At 34.2% G+C, this 23,271-nt stretch overlaps 2 protein-coding genes across 2 annotated transcripts; one reads left to right on the forward strand and one right to left on the reverse strand.

The window, feature by feature from the left end:
• Nucleotides 1–5,105: 5,105 nt before the first annotated feature.
• LOC142177596 (uncharacterized) lies at nucleotides 5,106–5,958 on the reverse strand. The gene is made up of 2 exons (XM_075246799.1): nucleotides 5,325–5,958; nucleotides 5,106–5,176 (listed from the first exon to the last, which is right to left on the reverse strand). Exons 1-2 carry the CDS (start codon nucleotides 5,956–5,958, stop codon nucleotides 5,106–5,108), a joined length of 705 nt encoding a protein of 234 aa, XP_075102900.1.
• A 5,626-nt stretch (nucleotides 5,959–11,584) lies between these two features.
• On the forward strand, nucleotides 11,585–13,347 carry LOC107765563 (uncharacterized). Its single transcript, XM_016584226.2, has one exon. The coding sequence runs from the start codon at nucleotides 11,739–11,741 to the stop codon at nucleotides 13,221–13,223; it is 1,485 nt and encodes a 494-aa protein (XP_016439712.1). The 5' UTR covers nucleotides 11,585–11,738; the 3' UTR covers nucleotides 13,224–13,347.
• Nucleotides 13,348–23,271: the final 9,924 nt, after the last annotated feature.

Below are 23,271 nucleotides of genomic sequence, written 5' to 3' on the forward strand. Positions count from 1 at the left end.
ATACTGCAAGACAAAAAACTTAAGTATGTTTAGTGTGAAGTTTTAGCAAATGAACTAAAAAACTTTAGCTTGTTTAGACTGAAATTTCGGATAAAACTCATGAAAAAATTGTAGACTGCATGACAAAACTTCAACATATTTTGGTATGAAATTTTAGCAAATGAACTAAATAATTTCGGCATGCATTAGCAAAAACTCATTAGAAAATTACATACTGCAAGACAAAAACTTAAGCATGTTTAGTCTGAAATTTTAGCAAATGAACTAAAAAACTTAAGCATGTTTAGTCTGAAGTTTTAGCAAATGAACTAAATAATTTCAGCATGCATTAGCAAAAACTCATTAGAAAATTGCATACTGCAAGACAAAAATGTAAACATGTTTTGTCTGAAGTTTTAGCAAATGAACTAAAAATTTAAGCATGTTTAATCTGAAATTTTAGCAAATGAACTAAATAACTTAAGCATGTTTAGTATGGAGTTTTAGCAAATGAACTAAAACACTTAAGCATGTTTAGTCTGAAATTTCAGCAAATGAACTAAAAAACTTAAGCATGTTTAGTCTGAAATTTTAGCAAATGAACTAAAAATGTAAGCATGCTTAGTCTGAAGTTTTAGCAAATGAACTAAATAATTTCAGCATGCATTAGCAAAAACTCATTAGAAAATTGCATACTGCAAGACAAAAATGTAAACATGTTTTGTCTGAAGTTTTAGCAAATGAACTAAAAATTTAAGCATGTTTAGTCTGAAATTTTAGCAAATGAACTAAATAACTTAAGCATGTTTAGTATGGAGTTTTAGCAAATGAACTAAAACACTTAAGCATGTTTAGTCTGAAATTTCAGTAAATGAACTAAATAACTTCAACATGTTTAGACTGAAGTTTCGGATAAAACTAATGACAAAACTGTAGACTATAGGATAAATAATTTCAGCATGCATTAGCATGAAGTTTTAGCTTCAATGTGAAACAACTTCATGTTATGTTAGCATGAAATTTTAGTTTCAAGGTGAAACAACTTCATGCAAGTGTAATTCTGAAGATGAATCTTGACAAGTTTATGTTTTTTTGATAAAGCTGTTGAGAGGAGAGGAGGAGATCTTTTTTCACGAATGAGGTTGCAGATCACACGACTAATGCGAGATGCAAGTTGTATATCTTTGTCAGGGGTGTAATTGTCATATTATTATGGATTTTTTGTCAGCTGGCTACCAAATAAATAATTTTTAAAAATATGGTACATGTTAAAAGGTGGCACAAATATAGGGTACGGCTCCAAATCCCCAAAATTAAGCTTCTCCCTCAACTATAGATTATAAACATTTTCTCTGTCCTATCTCATTATCGTGCCATTGTTATCATATCCATTCCTACTATATTAAACTCGAAATAATTTAAGAGATATAATTATCCTTAGGCAAATTCTATCCATATAGAATATGAAACTCTATTTATAATGGCTAGTATTAAAAAATAGAGAGCCAAAAAGTGGCCAGTGGACGCAATTTTTGTTTTGGGCCAACCCAACTAATTCAACTGATCCGGTGACAGGCTTTTTGTCCATTCTTATGGACTCTTGGATAGATGAAGCCGTAGAAATGATATCAGGTAGTCACTCTAAATGGATACTATTTAGAAATTAGTAAATGCATCTTGAATTTTAGTTTTTCAATTTAATTTTTAGCGACAAAATATCCCGAATTATTTTGAAATTAAGATTTTTTGTTTAAAATTTTAAGATAAAATGTGTATTGGCTAATCCCTGAATAGCATCCCTAAAAATGGTTGCTTGTGCGCTTCGCCCCAACGGGCTCACAAACTTTATTGAATGTCTCTTAATTAAGACAAGAAAATACTAAATGTGAGAATATCAACAAAATGCGTAGGGGGATTATTCTCATTCTTTTCTCACATAGGTTTTATTACATTATGTTAATCTGTTGTTTTCTTCTTCGTGTAGCCATATGATATATGAAGATCACTAGCCTGGCTAATTTAAATTGTCGTCAGGTAAGATTTTTCATTCTAAAGGCACGAATGGCAAGATCTCTAATTATTGACAAATGGATCCGAATCATTGAGTAACACACTCCAAATTTATTGAATGTCTCCTAATTAAGACACAAGAAAATGCAAAATGTGAGTGTCTTGTATCAACAAAACAATTAGGAAATTTATTCTTACACTTTTCTCTCATAAGAGTACTATTTATTTCTTTTTGAGCCCATATTAATCCTTTCGATGTTTTGAGCATCAGATTCTCAATCCAAAATGGATGTCTAGTCGAAACCACTTTAAATCTCATACACTTTATTTATATGCTTTTCTATCTTCAATTTCCCAAGTCTACCCATCCATCCCAATCAAGCACAAAGATTGTTTCACTATGTTTGTGAAAAAAAAGAAAAGAAAAAGAGAACACTCACAAACATGGCATAGGAGAAGAGCACCCGAGGGCGTGACCTAAGTAATTAATGAAGTGAGTGAAAATTACGAGACACTAAAATTTAAATCTCAGCGAATAAGAAAAAAACGTTAGGTAATATCTTATGATTTAGCTAACTTTTTGTGAACAAAGTTACTAAATAGTTATACTAAATAAAATAGTCAAAGTATGCAAAGACTCATTTAAATATTACTATGTAAAAGAAGACGGCATATGAAATACTTCGAAAATTATGAGTTCGGTTGAACTTATAGCCTCGCCAACTTGTAAGCTCAATCAAACACTATAGAATAACCTTTTCCAAAGATGGGATCTTTTAAGGTTCAACTTTGAGAGCATTTTGTATTGTTTCACCTTCCATGTGAAAAAAGTCAGAAAATACTGTGTTGGTATTTATTCTCGTGGGGATAGGTAAATGGAAATGGGGTCTACTTGAAAAATCAAGTTTGCACACTTCTCTAGTAATTCTATTTTATATCAAACAGCTTCTAAAGTGTTTGATATCGAATTAATTGATTTTTTGAAAAAGATTACTACTCTCTCCATTCACCATGTATATTAAAAATATAATTTTATTTTTTACTTGTCACTTTACACATATCAAGAGAAGATATTTTTTTTTTCTTGTTATACCCACAGTATTTATTACTCATTTCAAATCATTTTCTCAAATCCAATAAAATATGCATCAATTAATATATATATTATGGTAAATTATACACTTCATTTATTATTTCTTAATGGACGTGAAAAGTTAAAACCTGACAAGTAGTAGTTATTAACTTTTCAAGGATCTCTTCACAAGTGATTCTGAATGACTAATTTTTTCAATCTTTTCTACTTTCGTTTCATAAGAGCAAGTCAACAAATTAAAGAAATAAAACTATCTGATTTAATTAATTCTCAAATGGGAGTGGCAACGCAGTGGAGCAAGAATCGAGCAAAGCAAAATTACTTTTTATTATTATTATTATTATTATTATTATTATTATTATATTTTTTTTTTTTGAGAAAAGAAGTTATGTTGGGACGCAGGGAAGAGGATTGTAAACAAGAACATGAAAACTCATCTACTAAGCATAAGCAAATTTAGTAGGTTCAACTGAATTTATTATCTCTCAATTCTTGAACTATGTACTTACCTATATGCCAAAAAAGAGAGTAAAATTCATATAACAATATTATATTCATTCTGAATCCGTTAATTCTAAATTTTTGATTCGACTCGATTATGAGGTCCGGTCGTATAACTGTAAATTCATTGGCTGGCACTTGCAGTACTGACTTGGTGTATCAGTGGAAGGTGTGGCTGCATTTACAAATTGTACATATTTGAGAAAGTTAGAATAATAACATATTTGGCCAAGCTTTATTGAGGTAAAAATAACTTTTTTTTGTCAAAAGTATTTTTTTTCTAAAATTAAGGTGTTTGACCAAGCTTTTGAAAGGAAAAAAAAATACTTTTGAGGAGAATCAGAAGTAGTTTTGGAGAAGCAAGAAAAAAATAGTTTCTCTTCAAAAATATTTTTTTAAAAAGTACTTTTGAGAAAAATACACTTAGAAACAGTTTTTTAAAATTTGGTCAAATACTAATTGTTATTCAGAAGTGTTTTTCATATAAATTAACAAAGCACAAACTGTTTCTCATCAAAAATACTTTTGAAAAAAAAATATTTTTGAACAAAAAATACTTTTCAAAATAAGCAGATTTTTTAAGTGCTTAGACATTGCGGGGTTTACTATGTGAAGTTATAGTTGGTTGTACTATTGGTGGGGTATTTACTATTTAAACTACCTAGTAGCATTAGCCAAATAGTAAACTCAAAGTGAAAAACTATCTCCTTAAACCTTATAAGAAAAGTTATTTTTCTTTCTGAGTATTTGGTGTCGACGGCTCACTAACTCGACTAATTTGTATTTGGGCTATAGAAAGTATATTATTAGAGATTTAGCTTTTTTGGTCAAAGAAAATTTTATTTTTAGGGTTCGAACTCAAGACCTATACAAGATTAAGGAACTCTTCAAATATTTGGTGTTGAGAACTCATTGGCTCGACTAATCCTAGTATTTCTGTATATTGTGGGAATGGAGTTGGCTCTTCCTACCAAAATTAACGGAATCCAATAACCTCTCTTCTCAAAGTATAGGTACGCCCTTGCATAAAGTGGGGCAATATTATACCCCGTCCAACCGGACATTTGTCATAAATTGAAGCTGGCAATGTAGGGTCTTTGCAATATATCACTAAATTTAAAATTTTGTATAGTTTTCGTATTTGTATAATATTGTAATAGGAATAGCATAAATCAGTAGAAAATGTAACAATTGATATATCTTATACATTCATTTAGCTGTATAATACAGGACTATGGAGTGGCTTACTGCTATTAATTTAGAAATAATATGCGAGCAACAAGAAAGTTGAAAATATGATTGAAAAACTGTCTCTAAAATTTTATTAATCATAGGGCTTTAAATAGCCAAATAAATAAAGTAGTAGACTCCTCCTATAACTAAATTACTTAACTCTTACTATAATTAAAATTCTGAATCTTCTAGCAGACTCCTCCTAAAACTAAACAACTAATTATTCTAGAAAACAGTAGCAGTAACAGATGCAAAATCCAACACTCATCCTTGCTTCTGTTGCTGCAGTCTAAAGAAGGTCATCCTCAATTCCTTCTTCTGCTATTAGTGCTTGTGCATGAGCATCTTTGAACTTGCACACTTTTGTAACATGACGTTTTTGTTTCCAATTTCCACATGATGCATCAAGTCTCCACCAACAATTTTTTTCTAAGTGTGTTTTCTTTTTGCAATATTTGCAACAAGGATAATCGACTTTTTCTTTTTGGTGTTTCGCATAAAAAAATACCCTCAGTAACTTTGTCTTGTCTAAAGGCCCTTCTTTGCTCTTGTGCTTGAAGAGCACTTATTATTTCTGCAACAGAGATGGTAGAGAGATCTTTAGACTCTTCGAGAGAGGAAATTTTGGATTCAAATCTCTCGGGAACTGTCACAAGAATTTTTTCAACTATCCTGTCATCTTTGAAATCCTCGCCAAGTAACCTGATTTTATTGACAATTAAAGAAATTCGGTCAGAATACTTAGCGATGGTCTCATCATCTTGCATTCTAAGAGATTCAAAATCTCTTTTCAAATTTAAAATCTGATTTTGTCTGCCTCGTTCACTTCCTTGATACTCTTGTTTGAGTATTTTCCAAGCTTCTTTTACTGTCTCACATGCAATGATTTTAGAGAAGATTAAATCTGCAATTGAATTTTGAATTATAGTTTTGGCTTTGTATTTTTTGATTTTCTCATCTGAATGAGCTTTGATTTGGGCAAGGGTAGGATTTGCAGGAAGTGGTTGTATATGTTTGTCTTCCATTACAACTTCCCATATATCATAAGGTTCAAGATAAGATTTCATCTTCACTGACCAAATCTGATAGTTTTCACCAGTGAAAGTTTGTGGGGTATTCAAAGAGAGACTGATGCTTGCCATTGTTAAAAATTTGGTTAAAAACCGGTATGGGTAAAAATGCGTACGGTTTAAAAGTGGTTGAAATTGGTTGTTTTTCAGCGAATTCAGAGATCCGTCAAGATCAATGGAGGCTCTGATACCTATATTATGTATTTTAGAAAAAAATATGCAAGCAACAAGAAGGTTGAAAATAGGATTGAAAAACTGTTTCTAAAATTTTATTAATCATAGTGATTTAAATAACCAAATAAATAAAGTAGTAGACTTCTCCTACAACTAAATTACTAAATTCTTACTATAATTAAAATTCTGAATCTTCTAGTAGACTCCTCCTAAAACGAAATAACTAATTATTCTAGAAAATAGTAGCAGTAACAGATGCAAAATCCAACACTTACCTCCATAGAAATCTTCTTAGACCAATAAGTTCTTTTTGTTATTTTTGTTCGGTGTTCGGTATCCCTATTAGAGTCTTGACTAATTCAAATTCGTATTATATAAGACTCAACAATAACAATAACAATAATAATAACATACCCAGTATAGTCCCACAAATGAGATATGAGGAGAGCAATGAGTACGTAGTTTTACCCTTATATTTATGCAAATAGAAAAGCTATTTTTAATAGGCCGTCGGCTCATTAAAAGAAAAAATAATTCTATTAAAAAAAAAATTCCTTTCTTTGTGCTCGAACTCGAAATTTCTTCTATCAATCTCACTACAACCTTGGGATCGACCAACAAATTTCTTATACCAAATACCTAAATCAAGAAAAGAGAAAGATCATATGCATGTGTATTGTGCAGTGCAAACTTACCAAAGCACTGTTGTCTCTTTCTTAGCTGCAGACTGTAGCTGCTAATTTCCTAGTAGTAACTTCTAGTAAGTACTAAATTACTTAAGCGGATTCAAAATTTAAAATTTATAAATTTTTATTATAATTTTTTTAATTAATTTATAATAATAATAATAATAATTAAGTTTATAGTAAATTATTTTATAAATTTCTTTATACATATATAAATCTAAATAAAAATTACTGAATTAACGTGAATTCATATATAATACTAGCATTATAAATCCGCCCCTATTAAACTAGCACATTTTTCATGGAAAGTTCTATGAAATCATCACCGTTCATTAACATTTTTGACATATAATTAAAAAAAAAGAGCTTTATTGGGACAAGATCATAATGGAGGTTCAGTTTGACTCTCACACAAGACTGACAAGATGGATTTCTTAAAAATATTTTTCTCCTTCATTGTCTTTTTATGTTTGGTAGAAAAATACTTTAAGAAAAGAAATACAATTACATGTTGTGATGGGGAGTTTGTTCATACGACGTATAAATCATGGGTTCGAGCTGTCGAAATAGTTATTAATGCTTGCGTTAAAGTACTCTGTTTACATCAATATCTCTTGAAAGATGACCCTTTCCGAGATCCTACGTAAACTGAGAATATTTTGTACATCAAGTTGCCCTTTTTTAATTTGCAATTACATGTTGCCATTCTTGATAGTGATAACTTACAATTGTTTCTTGTGTATTTTATACAGATATTTGACTTGTTTATACAGATATTTTCTTATTACAGCAAGAAAAAAAGCAGCACAAGTTGAAATAGCATAATTTATAGCAATTGAAAACTACAGTCACCGTCCACAGAAACAAAAATACTATATGGGATTGCACTTTCCTTAACCAGAGGTCTCGGGTTCGAGCACTGAGTATGAAAAAACGTTGATATGGAGCGCTTCCAACCGAATGGGGCCTTACGCGGCGCGAATTCGGATATAATCTGGCTCCAATGCGAGTACCGGACTCCGAATGAAAAACCAAAAAAAAAAGGTACTATTTTGAGTTTGTCCGTAAACTGTAGGTTGGCCCCTACATTTTAGGATTCATTTACATTAATACACACATTTTGCTCATTTATTAAAATCTGCCCCTTCTGTCCACCGACGCTTCACAGTAGCCCCACTTTCCTGCCATTCATACCATATTAATACATTGTCCTTTACTAATTCAAACCGAATCATAATTAAATTTATAAAGTAGAATTTGTAAATGATTTTTCAATGAAATCTTAATGGAAATTGAAATAAGAACATGTTTGTCGTTTAATTGTCAATTCAAAATAAAATTTCCTTAAAAATATATTTAATTTATTGCTAAAAAAGAATTAATTCTTTTAGAAAAATTACTAAAATTAATTACGTTTCTAGAACAAAAAAAAACTTATGGTAATTACTAAACTACGTAACCGGATTCAAAATTTAAAATTTATAAATTTATATTATAATTTTTTAATTAATCATTATTAATAATAATAATTAAGTTTATAGTAAATTTTTTTTAAAAATTCTTTATACATATACAAATCTAAATAAAAATTATTGAATTAACGTGAAATCATAAATAATATTATAAATCCGCCTCTATTAAACTAGCACATTTTTCATGGAAAGTTCTATGAAATCATCACCATTCTTTCACATTTTTGATATATAAAAAACAAAGAACTTTATTGGGACAAGAACGTAAAGGAGGTTCAGTTTGACTCTCACACAAGACTGACAAGATGGATTTCTTAAAAATATTTTTCTCCTTCGTTGTCTTTTTATGTTTGGTAGAAAAATACTTTAAGAAAAGAAATATACTCCTCCATCTTCAAAGAAAAAGAAAAATTAAAGAAGTTTAAACTAGCTAATGTTTCTTAAATCAATCAATTTCCTTGGTATATTAAATAACAAATGTATTTGATAGCAGACAATTATAATGTATATATAGATCAAATAAGTATTATTTTTGTAACCTTAACTTTCGCAATTTTTTTTTGAAATCGTCACGATTATTGATCAATTTTAATTTTATTGTATAAATAAAATTTATACACTATGAATATACTTAAACTTTATATTTGGCCAAACTTTTAGAAGGAAAAAAAGTGTTTTGAGTAGAAGCAAAAGTAATTTTTGAGAAGTAGAAAAAATTAGTTTCTTGCCAAGTATTTGTTTGAAAAATACTTTTGAGAAAAATAACTTAGAAATACTTTTTAAAAGTTTGGTCAATCACTAATTGTTGCTCAAAAATACCTTTTGAACTAATTTGTTAAACACAAATTGTTTCTCACCAAAAGTATTTTTTAAAAAAATCAATTTTCAAAATAAACTAATTTTCGAAACTTTGCCAAACAGGCTATAAATCAGACAGACTTGATTGCAATTACTTGTCCCATTTTCCATACTGCTTTTCAAACGCATTTTAAGTATTTCATTTACAATTACATTGTTGCCTGTCTTGATAGTGATAACTTATTAATTGTTTCTTCTGTAATATTTGACTTGTTTATACAGATATTATAGCAAGAAAAAATTAAAGCAGCAGAAGTAGAAACAACATAATTTATAGCAATTGAAAACTGTAGCCGCCATCAAAGGATGCGGTGAAGCGGATGAAGCAGATGGGGTTGCTCTTCCCTTAACCACAGGTCTCGGGTTCGAGTCCTGAGTATGAAATTTTTTTTGGTAGGGAGTGCTTCTCCCGAATGGAACTCTATGCGACACGAATCCGGATATAATCGGACTCAAATGCGATTACCAGATACTGGGTGGAAAACCGAAAAAAAAAAAAAAAATGTAGCCTCAGTCCACATAAACAAAATACTATTTTGAGTTTGTCCGTAAACTGTAGGATGGCCCCCCCATTTTAGGATTCATTTACATTAATACACACAGTTTTCTCATTTATTAAAATCTGCCCCTTCTGTCCACCGACGCTTCACAGTAGCCCCACTTTCTTGCCATTCATACCACATTAATACATTGTCCTTTACTAATTTAAACCAAAGCATAACTAAATTTAAAAAGTATAATTACTAAATGATTTTTCAATGAAAATTGAAATAAGAACATGTCTAAATATCAATTCAATAGTCAAATATAATTTCTTTAAAAACATATTTAATTTATTGCTATTTTTTTTAACTTGTAAAGTATGTAGAAATAATTTACTAGCAAGACACAAAATATTCTAGCGATTATGAGTAACAAACTACAATGTATTGAATTGAATATGTTTTCTTTCGTCTTATTTAGATTTATGAATATTTAATCTTTTATAGACTTTATTCTTGAGTCCCAGATTTGTTAATATCTTTCTACTCGTGTGATTTATTATCTTTTCTTTGTCTTTGCTAGTTTCTTTTATTACGCTGCTGTAGAGTAGTTGATGGATCTACATTCTAGCAATCTTCATATTTTTTAATTAATCATCATTTAAACAGTAAAATTGTCTAGATAGTTTTTCTAAGTCCTATAAAAGTATGTATATTATTGCATTCTACTTTTACTAGTGTCTTTTACATGACACTTTTAAAAAATACCGAAAATTAACCGAACCGTACCGAAGAGAAACCGACATGATTGGGACGGTTTCGAAAAGTTTAATTTTGGTTATACATAATAGAATACCGAAAAATTGGTATGGTATAAATTTAATAAAATAACTGTCCGAACCGAACTATTGACACCCCTAATTCATATCATATTAATACATTATCCTTTACTAATTTAAACCTAAGCATAATTAAATTTAAAAAGTACAATTACTAAATGATTTTTCAATGAAAATTGAAATAAGAACATGTCTAATTATCAATTCAATAGTCAAATATAATTTCTTTAAAAACATACTTAATTTATTGCTATTTTTTTAAACTTGTAAAGTATATAGAAATAATTTGTTGGTGAATGAAACATTTAAATTGCCTCATTTAGAAATTAGAATTCTGTCAAAGTTACTTGCATTTTGGGAAAAAGTATAAATAATTAATCCATTTATCCCAGAATAGTGCATACTATATATTGTTCCATTAAACTTTGGTAAAGTGTGTTCAAATCAGGCACAAAATTGATAAAAATTAACCACCAAACTCAATTATGTCTCTCAGATGTTTGTAAAAGTAGCTCTACACAAAGATCCACCGATTATTTCTTTTTATTTGTCTAAGTTTTTAATGAACAAAGTTACTCGTTATATGTACTAGTCAAAGGTAATAAAATTATCAAAGTGCTTATAAATTTGTTCAAACACCATTATTATTAAAAAGCAGAAAAAGAAAACGTAAAACTACAAAAGCTTGATTAAAAAGAAAAGGAAAAACTTGACCAAGTATAGATTATAACAACAATAACAACAACAACAATATATTCAGTGTAATCTCACAAGAAGGATATGAGGAGGATAATGTGTCGTTATCTCTAACTTATAAAAGTAGAGAGATTATTTTCGATAGACGCCCGACTCAAGGAAAACATAATCACAACACTTTTGGAAAAAAAAATTATGATAATGAAGAAGCCATGAGAAATTAAAGAAAAGCAATAATCAAAGCTAGAAAACTAATATAACAACAATAACGATAAATTCAGTGTAATCTCACAAGTAAAGTATGTAAAAAATAATGTGTAAGCAATCTTATTCTTATCTTGTGAAAATAGAAAAATTATTTTCCATATACACACGGTTTAAATGAATAATACTCACGTCACTTTTTGAAAGCTAGAAAAATAAGATAACGGAGAAAAGTATAGTAATATATATCCTTTTCGCCCCTTAATCATTTTAAAATCTCCCTAATCACACCTCCAAAGAAAGAGACAAAGAAAGTTCATAACTTCATATATATGGAGGTGGAAGATTGAAAGCTATTTAGAGAGAGAAACCCAACAACAATCACAAGAATATAGAGCTATCTAGAGAGAGAAACAAAAAGCTTGTGTGTGTGAGAGAGAGATGGGTATGGGATTTACAGCAAAAACCAAAGAAAACAACAACACCAATACCAACTCCAATAACACTAGCAATAGTAGTGAAAGTTGGGGAATGGGTTTCCTCTTCATTTTCTTCCCTGAAGAAGAAGATAACAACAATAACTCCAATTCCAACAAAATTCTCAACAAAAAACCCAATAATTTCTCTTTTTCTTCTTCATCTTCTCCTTCTTTCAAAGCTATTAATGCAATTCTCAAACGCTCAAATTCAACTCAACTTCTCTCAAAAGCTCAATCCACCATTTCAATTTGCGCACTTCTCATTTTCTTTACTCTTCTCCTCTTTACTCTCTCCACTTTCGAACCCACTTCACCTCATCACTTCACTTCAAGAAAACAATTAAGTTCTTCATATTATAAGAAAAAACCTAGCACATTATTTTTCCCACATGCATTACAAGGTATGGGTTCTTTATACAGACGAGGAACAAGAGCAATGAACGATCTCATTATTGCTCATGTCGTTGAATCCGTTACGGTTAATGAACTGAAAGCATTTCTCAAGCTTATACACAGATCAAGTGTCACGTCAAAATCAGACATTCTGTTAATATTTCCATTGAAATCGAGTTCGTTTGATAACGCCATTGTTGAAGAGAACACCTCGTTCTTGAAACTCATCCATGGCTACCGTAAGGGAAAAGACATTTATACTTCGACTACTTTCGACCCGACCCATTTCGTGATTTCGAGCAAGAAAGAGAATTCAAGTGGAGAACCCATTTGGGGTCGCAAAATTCGGAGCAGTAATGATGAAAATGGGAATAATGTAACTGGGTCAACTCGGTCAACTCGGTTGAGTTACGGCTCGGTTGTGAGTTTTGATGTGGATGAACTCGACCCTGAGAATTCCCTGAGTGGATTTTTGGATAATGTTTCAATGAATTTAAGAAGGTGGGCTTGTTACCCAATGTTATTAGGAAGGATTCGAAGGAATTACAAGCACGTAATGCTAGTGGATGTCAAGGAATATCTCGTACTCGGTGACCCACTGAGTCAACTCAAAAATCGAAGTCCAGAAACCGTTATGTTACCAACAATCGCGCATAATAAGAAAAAGAACTCGGAGAAAAAGCTAGTTGACTCGGGGATTGTATTTGGTGGAGCTAGAGGAATACGAAGATTGGCAAATGCTATGGTAACAGAAATTGTGCGAGTCGCAATACAACACAAGAAGAAGAACTCCATGTCCGAGTCAGGATTATTCAACCAACTCGTTGGGAATGAATTCATGTTAAAGAATGTGAATTTGATCAACTCGGGTGAGTCAATTCATGAACTGAGTTCACTCACTGGGTTGAACTCGAAATCGGGTTTTAATTCCTTGTCTATAGTATCAAAATATCCTATTGTTAGACGTGGGAATAGTAATTTAGAAATTAATTCTATTTTTAAAAAGTATTTGTGTTCATCTCCTTTGGATTCTATAGCTTATAGTGATTGTTAGTAGCCATTAGCCAAGAGAAAAAAAATAAAATCATATGTTTATATATTTTTTGTGCTCTTTTTGTAGTCCTGTTCATAATACAATTTGTTCAATAATATTTTGAGTTTTGGTGTTACTTTTGTAATTTTTTTTCTCTTGTTACTTATTGAGAAAGAAAAGGAGAACAGCTAGTGTTCTTTTGTTTAACTTGGTTTTGAATTTACTATTCTTTTTTGCATTCAAGTTAGTAGTATATAAATTTAGCAGTGTATTTTTTATGCTACAGTATAATTTAGTTGGTTATAACTCAATACTGATAATGTAAAATTTTTTTGCTTCATCACCCTTTTAAAAAAATGAGATTTATTTAAAATAATTGTAGAAAGTATATTGTTTTTCATATAGAAATATATCTTTTCACTCCTAAATTTTCGAATAAATTTTTCTAAATACTCGAATAATTTAGTTTTATTTAATTTCACTTGGCAGTTGATTTAGATAAGAATTAATTACTCCAATAAATACAAAGTAGGAGTAATTACAGAATTTAGTGAAGGAACAGGCATTCATAATTATTTGTAGCAGAAAGCCTGCTGTCATTCTTAATGAGGGACAGTCTAATCAGATCCTTGTGTCTATCTAGCATTAGCAATTCAAACTACAATTTTATTCCTATTTTTCTTTTTCTTTTTTCATTTAAATAATTCAGTATCGAAATTTGAACCGAAGATCTATCAGAAACATCCTCTATAAGGTAAGATTAAAAGGTAGGATTAAGGTGACGTACACAACATACACTATATTTCTCAGATTTCACTTGTGAAATTACACTGAATTTGTTTATTGTTGTTATAGTTGATTCAATATCGAAATTTAATAATTTGATTATTTTAAATTTGTGTTAGTTAAATTCATTGGAATCTTAAATGAAAGAAAACACTTTCATCCTAATCTCATCTACTAAAAAAGGGGCCGGGCATAACATGTTCCTTTTTAGGACACATAGGCTATTACATACGTACAACATCTTATTATTTGTCATGTAATATTTGTAATAGACGGTGAGCTTGCATGGAAGTAATTAGTCACCAGAGGATTTACTTTGAACATAATCAGTATATACCCATTACCCACTATAAGTGAACTTGGACGAGGAGGTCAAAAAGCGCTCATAAAATGAAGAAAAAGAGTCATGAAATGGATGTGATGAGGCAGCTAAAGGTTTGGAGATTGGTGAATACATTGATTGAAACCATGTGTTATGTAACACATTTACACCCTATTTTCCCCCCCTTTGTTCCCTTTCCTTCCTTCCTTTTGACTAAATATATTAAAGGAGGAGAGAAAAAAATAGAGGTAATCACAGCGGAGAAAACGTGATTATTTTCATGCTTTTGCTTTTTTTTTTTTTTTTTTTGTTCTTAATTACTCACCTTTCACAGCTTTTTCCAGCTAACTATTTCATCCTAACATATATATATATATATATATATATATATATATATATATATATATATATGGCCTATGGAGAGTAATGTGTACGCATATTTTACCCTTATATTGTAAAAGTAGAGTGGTTGTTTCCGACAGACCCTCGATTCAAGAAAAGCATAATCACAACAATCATGACAAAGAAATAAAGAACGAGAAATAGTAACACATAAGAAAAATAATATAATCGATGTGTGTATACTTGCTAATATACTACATGAAAGTAAACGTTGGCAAGGTATCTATTTTATCTTTACCCAAAGTACCTTAACATCAAATTAAGCAAAATTGAATATATTGCTAATTTTGCCCCTACCAAGGAAAATAAAATAAGACCTTAAAAGGGTCTTGGTATTTAACTTAGTTATGAATAGGTAGAATAAAGAGAATAAGAATTTATCCTAACTTGGCGCTTTATTGCCTTTCCTCGAATCATCATATTGATATGGAAACTATAATTATGGCCAATATTTTAGCTAATTGAGTCAATGTCACGTAAGCATAAGTATTTTTACAAAATATAGACTTTGTTGGTAATATTCTTTGGGACCCAAAAATATTGCATTATGTGGTGGACATCATTTGCACAAGTTGTATCTCTTCTTTTACACCTAAGAAGCCAAGAATTTTTTGCTTATAAAAGGGAATGTCATTAGTTCATTTTATACACACCAACAAGACTTGAGTTTTCATTTCTTATTTCTTCCTTTCCTCCTTTATTAAGAGTATTTTGTATGAGAGTTAGTGTTGGGAAGCATTTGTGTGAACCATTTCTTTGGAGTGATCTTGTGAGGTTATTCTCTTAGGGTATTTGGGATTAATTAGAGTATTTACTCTAATTTTGTACTCTCTTTTGTACTCTTATTGGTATAGTGAAATTGCTCCTCTCCGCTTGCGGACATAGGTCACTTTGACCAAACCACGTTAAATTTGTGTCTTCTTTATATGCTTTAATTGCCGTTGTTATCGACTTCCATTGGCTTTGTTATTGTCATTATAATATTGTTTGGCTAAATTTCGCACTACCCAATTTACCGATCCTAACAAATTGGTATCAGAGCCGGATCTAATCGGGTTTGTTTCAGTAGCCAATATGACTTTAACAAAGACTTATGTTGAGAAATTTGACCGAAGTGCAAACTTTAGAATGTGGTAATTAAAGATGGAAGCTATCTTAATTCAGGATGGCTTAGACTTGGCGTTGTAAGGAAAGGAGAAGAAGCCGGATAAAATGACGGACGAGGAGTTTTCCATCATAGATAAAAAGGCAAAATCAAGTATCATCTTAAATCTCTCAAATGAGGTTTTACGTGAAGTTTTTGTAAAAATCACAGCCAAAGGCATGTGGGAAAAATTAAAAACCTTATATATGAAGAGGACGGTGGAAAATAGACTTTACCTGAAACAGAAACTTTATACAATTCGTATGGGTGAAGGTGTCACGACCCAATTTCACATATAGGTCGTGATGGCGCCCAACACTACAGCTAGGCAAGACAACTAGTAATTTAAACATACATCAATTATTTTCAGAATAATTTTCTAAGTAATTTTTATTATTTTACTAGCAATATTAAAGAAAATATAAAAGATATCGATTAATTTAAATCCAAGATAAATAATCAACTCCCAATTCTATCAATGTGTGTGCCAAGACCTGGTGTCACAAGTGTATGAGCATCTAGTAGATTATACAAACTCCAAATACTGTCTGAAATAAAATAGACAGAATGTAAATACAAGAAGAGACACTGGTAGCTGCAGAACAGCTCAGAAAGATAGCTCACCACTACGCCTCTGGATAATATGAGTGTAAGATGATAGGTACTCCACTAGTACTTGCCTCAGGTCCTGCACAAAAAGTGCAGCAAGTGTAGTATGAGTACGTAAACAACGTGTACCCAGTAAGTATCAAGCCTAATCTCGAAGTGGTAGAGACGGGATGGCCGACTTTGATACTCACTATGGGTCAATAATAATAATTGAAATAAAACTAAAATATCTAAATCAACATGATTCACAGAATTAACAATAATTTATTTAACCAACAGAAATAATTAAATTCCTTCAAATGCAACAATTTCCAAACTATTAATTAAATTCACAAACTGCAATTTTTAATGCCAAGGTATCGTATAATTATCATTATTAGGCACGATTTCTGCCGAGGTCGTACGGCCCGATCTAGAGTGTCGTGTACATTGCCGAGGGACGTACGACGCGATCCATAGATGCATCTATTCAGTCGAGGCATTCAACCCGCTCCACAAGAAAGGAGGACATTTTCTTATGTACCTCCAGAAGGAGATTATATTTATTATAAGATAAATTCGGGATGAACAATTTCTTTTAATAATTAATTAATTTAAACAGAAAATTAAGCATATGAGATTTTTATCTTTTATTATTTTTATCTAACAATTCACAATATATATATTATTTTAATTAAGCAAAGAATACAACTTGCACAAGTAATTCATGTTTTTGAGTCTAAAACTACCCGGGCTTTTGCATTAATAGTAGCTACGCACGGACTCTCGTCACCTCGTGCGTACGTAGCCCCCACAATTAGCAACAATTATTAATTTAATTACCTATGGGGTAATTTTCTCCTCACAAGATTAGACAAGAGACTTACTTCAATTTGCTCCAATTTAATGCACTAGAAAGCTTTTTTCACGATTATCCAACTCTGTCTCGCTCGAATCTAGCCAAATTAATTCGATACAATCACTAAAATTTATAGGAACCAATTCTACAAGAAAATACTACATTTTTCAATGAAAATCCGAAATAAATTAAAAAGTCGTCCCTGGGGCCCATGTCTCGGAATTTGGCGAAAGTTACGAAATATGAACGCTCACTCAACCACGAGTCTACCCATACCAAAATCACTAAATTCCGATAACAATTCGGCCCTCGAATTCTCAAATCTATCCAAGAGGGCTTTCAAACTTTTCCAACTCAATTCATCAATTAAATGATAAAAACAGTAATGGATTCGGGTAATTTAACCAATATTGAGCTAAGAACACTTACCCCGTTGTTTTCTCTCAAAAACTCCTAAAAATCGTCCAAATCCGAGCTCCAAATCGTTAAAAATGGACCATTTTCAGAACTTAAACTCTCTGCCCGGTGATTTCTTCTACGCGATTGCGAACTTCCTCACGCGATCACGTAGCACAAATTTTACTGCCTAGAAAATAACCCTACGCGATCGCAAACAATGCCACACGACCGTGAAGTTCAAACCTACAAGCCCACGCGATCGCAAACCATTTCACGAGATCACAAAACACAAACGCGTGGCCTTCCCTGTTGCTCCACTTATTCTACGCGAACGAGACCTCCTCCACGCGGTCGCGAATAGCAAATTCCCATGCCTACGCGATCGCAACCCTATTCACGCGATCGCGAAGAATAAAAATATCACTGCTTCAAACAAGCCTACGCGATCGCAGACTATCTCACACGATCGCGTAGAACAAAGTCGCCTCTGCCCAATTTACACTTCGCTATCGCATACCAACTTATGCGGTTGCGTATAAGGAAATCAGAAGAAAAATACCAACAACTATCATCAGTCTCCCAAAAGACAAAAGTGATCCGCTAGCCGTCCGAAACTCATCCGAGCCCCTAGGGATCTCAACCAATTATACCAACAAGTCCCAAAATATCACACGAATTTATCTGAACCCTAAAATCACATCAAACAATGCTAAAACCACGAATCATCCTCCAATTCAAGCTTAATGAAACTTAGGATTTTCAACTTCTACATTCGATACCGAAACCTATCAAATCAAGTCCGATTGACCTCAAATTTTGCACACAAGTCATAGATAATATGCCAGAGCTTTGAAAATTTTCGGAACTGGATTCCGACCCCGATATCAAAAGTCAACTCCCCGGTGAAACTTCCAAACTTAAATTCTTGTTTTAGCCATTTCAAGCCTAATTTAATTACGGACTTCCAAATTAAATTTCGAACACGCTCCTAAGTCCAAAATCACCATACAGAGCTATTGGAACCGTCAAATCCCTATTTCGGGGTCGTGTTTCTCAAAATATTGACCGAAGTCAAACTTGGCCTTTTAAGGCTATCTTAAGGAACCAAGTGTTCCGATTTCAATCCGAACACTTTCAAATCCCGAACCAACCATCCCCGCAAGTCATAAATCATTAAAAATACATACGGGAAGTTTTATTTAAGGGGAACGGGGTTCTATAAGTCAAAATGACCGGTTGGATCATTATATTCTCCACCACTTAAACAAACGTTCGTCCTCGAACGGGTTTAGAATTGTACCTGGAGTGTTGAATAAGTGTGGATATCTGCTCCTCGGCCTCCCAAGTCGCTTCCTCGATTGGTTGGCCCCTCCACTGGACTTTTACTGTAGAAATCCTCTTGGACCTTATCTGGCGAACCTGTTTATCGACAACGGCAACTGGTTCTTCTTTATAGCCCAAACTATTATCTAGTTGAACTGTGCTGAAATCTAACACATGTGATAGGTCAACATGATACTTACGGAGCATAGATACATGGAAAATCGGATGAACTCCTGATAGATTGGGAGGCAATGCAAACTCATAAGCAACCTCCCCAACTCGTCTCAACACCTCAAATGGGCCATAAACCTTGGGCTCAACTTGCCATTCTTCCCGAATCTCATGATTCCCTTCATCGGCGAAACCTTCAAGAGAACTTTTTCACCCATCATAAATGATAAATATCGCACTTTCTGATCTGCGTAACTCTTATGTCTGGACTGTGCTGTATGAAGTCTCTCTTGAATCAAATTTAACTTTTCCAAGGCATCTTTCACCAAATCAGTACCATATAATTTAGCCTCACCGGGCTCAAACCATCCGACGGGCGAACGACATCGCCGACCATATAAAACCTCAAATGGAGCCATCTCGATGCTGGATTGGTAACTGTTATTATAAGCACACTCGACCAAAGGTATGAAACGATCCCACTGACCTCCAATGTCAATCACACATGCCCTGAGCATATCCTCCAAAATCTAAATTGTCCGCTCTGACTGCCCGTCGGTTTGCGAATGAAAGGTTGTGCTGAGCTCTACACGGGTCCCCAATTCACTATGTACTGCTCTCCAGAAATGTGAAGTAAACTGAGGACCTCTATCTGATATGAAGGAAATTGGCACACCGTGAAACCGAACTATCTCCTGAATATTAATTTGGGCCAACCTCTCTGAAGTATACGTAGTCACAATCAGAATGAAATGTGCCGATTTGGTCAACCTGTCAACAATGACCCAAACTGCATCGAACTTCCGCAAGGTCCGCGGCAACCCAACTACAAAGCCCATAGTGAAGCGTTCCCATTTCCACTCCGGTATAGTCATCTGCTAAAGTATGCCACCTGGCCTCTGGTGCTCATATTTAACTTGCTGACAATTTAGACACCTAGCCACATACTCAACTATGTCCTTTTTCATTCGTCTCCACCAATAATGCTGCCTCAAATCACGATACATCTTCGTAGCACCTGGATGAATAGAATACCAAGAACTGTGTGCTTTCTCTAGGATCTTTTTCCTCAGTCCATCCACATTAGGAACACATAGACGATCCTGGAGTCGCAGAACACCATCTGCTCCAATAGTAACTTCCTTGGCACCACCCCGTAGTACCGTTTCTCGAAGAACCATTAAGTGTGGATCATCATACTGGCGAGCCTTGATCTGTTCAAATAGTGAAGACTGAGCTACAACACATGCAAGAACTCGACTAGGCTCTGAAATATCCAGCCGCACAAGTCTGTTGGTAATGGACTGAATATCTGAAGCCAATGGCCTCTCCTCTGCTGAAATTAAAGCCAAACTACCCATACTCTCTGTCTTTCTACTCAAGGCATCAGTAACCATATTTGCTTTGCCCGGATGATACATGATAGTAATATCATAATCTTTTAGTAACTCAAGCCATCTGCGCTGTCTTAAATTTAGGTCCCTTTGCTTGAACAAATGCTGCAAACTGTGATGATCAGCGTAAACTTCATAAGGCACCCCATAAAGATAATGTCTCCAAATCTTAAGAGCGTGAACAATCGCAGCTAACTACAAATTATGTACTGGATAATTCTTCTCGTGGGGCTTCACCTTAAGTGAAGCATATGCAATAACTCGCCCTTCCTACATCAATACACAACCCAAGCCAACGCGTGAAGCATCACAATACACTGTATACATCCCCGAACCAGAAGGCAACACTAACACTAGCGTTCTAGTCAATATTGTCTTGAGCTTCTGAAAGCTCACCTCACAATCATCGGAACGGAGCACCCTTCAGGGTTAATTTGACCATGGGTGCTGCAATAGATAAAAAATCTTCCACGAACCAACGATAATAACCTCCTAAACCCAGAAAACTCCTGATCTCAGTCACCGAAGTGGGATGATGCCAATTCCTAACTGCCTCAATCTTTTTGGGATCAACTTTAATGCCCTCACCCGATACAATATGCCCCAAAAATGTTACAGACTTAAGCCAGAACTCACATTATAGAACTTAGCATATAGCTTTTGTTCCTGCGGCGTCTGAAGCACCACTCTCACATGCTGCTCGTGCTCCTCCTTACTGTGCGAGTAGATCAAGATGTCATCAATGAAGACAATGACAAACGAATCAATATATGGCATGAATACTATGTTCATCAAATCCATAAACGATGTCGGGGCGTTAGTTAAACCGAAAGACATTACCAGAAACTCATAATGACCATATCTAGTCCGGAAAGCAGTCTTCGGAACATCCGAATCCCGAATCTTTAACTGATGGTACCCCGACCTCAAGTCGATCTTAGAGAACACCCTAGCACCCTGCAACTGATCAAATAGGTCATCAATACGCGACAACAGGTACTTGTTCTTAATAGTGACTTTGTTCAATTGACGATAATCAATACACATACGCATTATTCCATCCTTCTTCTTCCACTCCAGCTTAGGAAATGCTGGAATAGCCAAGGTAACAGTTTTGGCATGACAATCTAGAATAGCATGATATGGAGATAACCAGTCCATGGCCAGAATAATTTCAAAATCGGTCATCTTAAGTAATAGGAGATCTGCTCTAGTTTTATAACCACAAAATATAATAATACAGGACCGGTAGATCCGGTTCACAATAATAGAATCGTTCACAAGAGTGGACACATAAATATGAGTACTCAAGGACTCACGAGAAACAACCAGGAATTGAGCAAATAAAGATGACACATATGAATACATAGATCATAGATCAAATAATACTGAGGCATCTTTGCCGCAAATAGAAATAATACCTGTAATCACGACATCCGAGGCCTCTGCATCTGGTCTGGCTGGAAAAGCATAGAACCGAGCTGAAGCGTCAACTAGATGGCCTCCACCTGGCTAGCGTCCACCTCTAGGATGGCCTCTACCCACATGTCCTCCACCTATTGGTGGTCGAAAAACTAGTGAAGCAACTGGTCCAGTAATCATAGGCTGCTGACCCTGTTGCATTAGCTTACCCCGAATCGTGGGGCAGAATCTCTGTAGGTGACTGGGATCCCCGCACTCGTAACAACTCTTCGGTGCGATGGGCTGCTGACTAAGAGTCTGGCCCTGGGGAACTGAATACCCACTGGGAGGACCCTGAATAGCAGGTGGGCGATAAGAACTCTCTAGTATAAAACTGAGATAGGGTCGCACTGGAGTACCTTGAGGAGGCGGTGGTGCTGGATATGGGAGCCTGCTGGACTGCCCTCTCATGAACTGACCTCATTCCCCAGATGGAGCACCTCTGAACTGTCCAGAATACCTAAACCGCTTATCTCTAGTAACCTGCTCTCGGCTACGCTGACGCACACCCTCAATCCTCCAGGCTATCTCCATGACTAGCTCATAAGAAGTACATATCTCAACATCTCGATCCATAGTGGCCTGAATGCCAGTATGTAAACCCGCAACAAACCTCTGCACTCTCTCCGCCTCAGTAGGGAGTATCATAAGTGCATGGTGAGATAACTCAGAAAACCTCGCCTCATAATCGGTCACTGACATCTGACCCTGTTGGAGCTGCTCAAACGGAAACCACAACTCTTCCCTCTGGGAGGGTGAAATATACATGTCCAGGAGGAGAATTTGCTGGTCTGCCAAGAACATAAGACTGCCACCATCTACGGGCCCTGCCCTCTAGTTGTGGAGTCTGTCCCTGCACCGATCAATGAAGTCCTGGGGATCCTCATGTCGCTCACCCCCAAAGACAAGAGGATGTAGTCTAGTCCATCTGTCCAATAGTTTCTGCAGACCAGCGGCTGCAACTGGCCTGGGCTCAGGGTAGCTACTGCCACCGACTGGGCACTACCCACGGGTAGTGCACCATGGGTATGATATATAGCAGTTGCCTGCCCATAGTCCTGCGCGGTAGGGGTTTGTGCTCCCTCGCCCGCCTGTGATATGGCTGGGTCTGCCGGAAATAAATCGATCTGAGTCATATTTTTTATGAACCGCAGCATACGACCCATGGAATCCTGAAATCCCGGTGCAGATGTGAAATCCACCGGAGCTGGCTCTGCCAC

This window comes from Nicotiana tabacum, chromosome 23, assembly GCF_000715075.1.
Source record: "Nicotiana tabacum cultivar K326 chromosome 23, ASM71507v2, whole genome shotgun sequence".
Lineage (NCBI taxonomy): Eukaryota > Viridiplantae > Streptophyta > Magnoliopsida > Solanales > Solanaceae > Nicotiana > Nicotiana tabacum.

Excerpts from the sequence above, each read along its gene's own strand:
- LOC107765563 (XM_016584226.2), top strand. The coding sequence starts at position 11,739 with ATGGGTATGGGATTTACAGCAAAAACCAAAGAAAACAACAACACCAAT.
- LOC142177596 (XM_075246799.1), bottom strand. The coding sequence starts at position 5,958 with ATGGCAAGCATCAGTCTCTCTTTGAATACCCCACAAACTTTCACTGGT. Across the intron at positions 5,177-5,324 it reads ACAAGACAAAGTTACTGAGG|TGTGCAAGTTCAAAGATGCT; the intron begins GTATTTTTTTAT and ends ATGTTACAAAAG.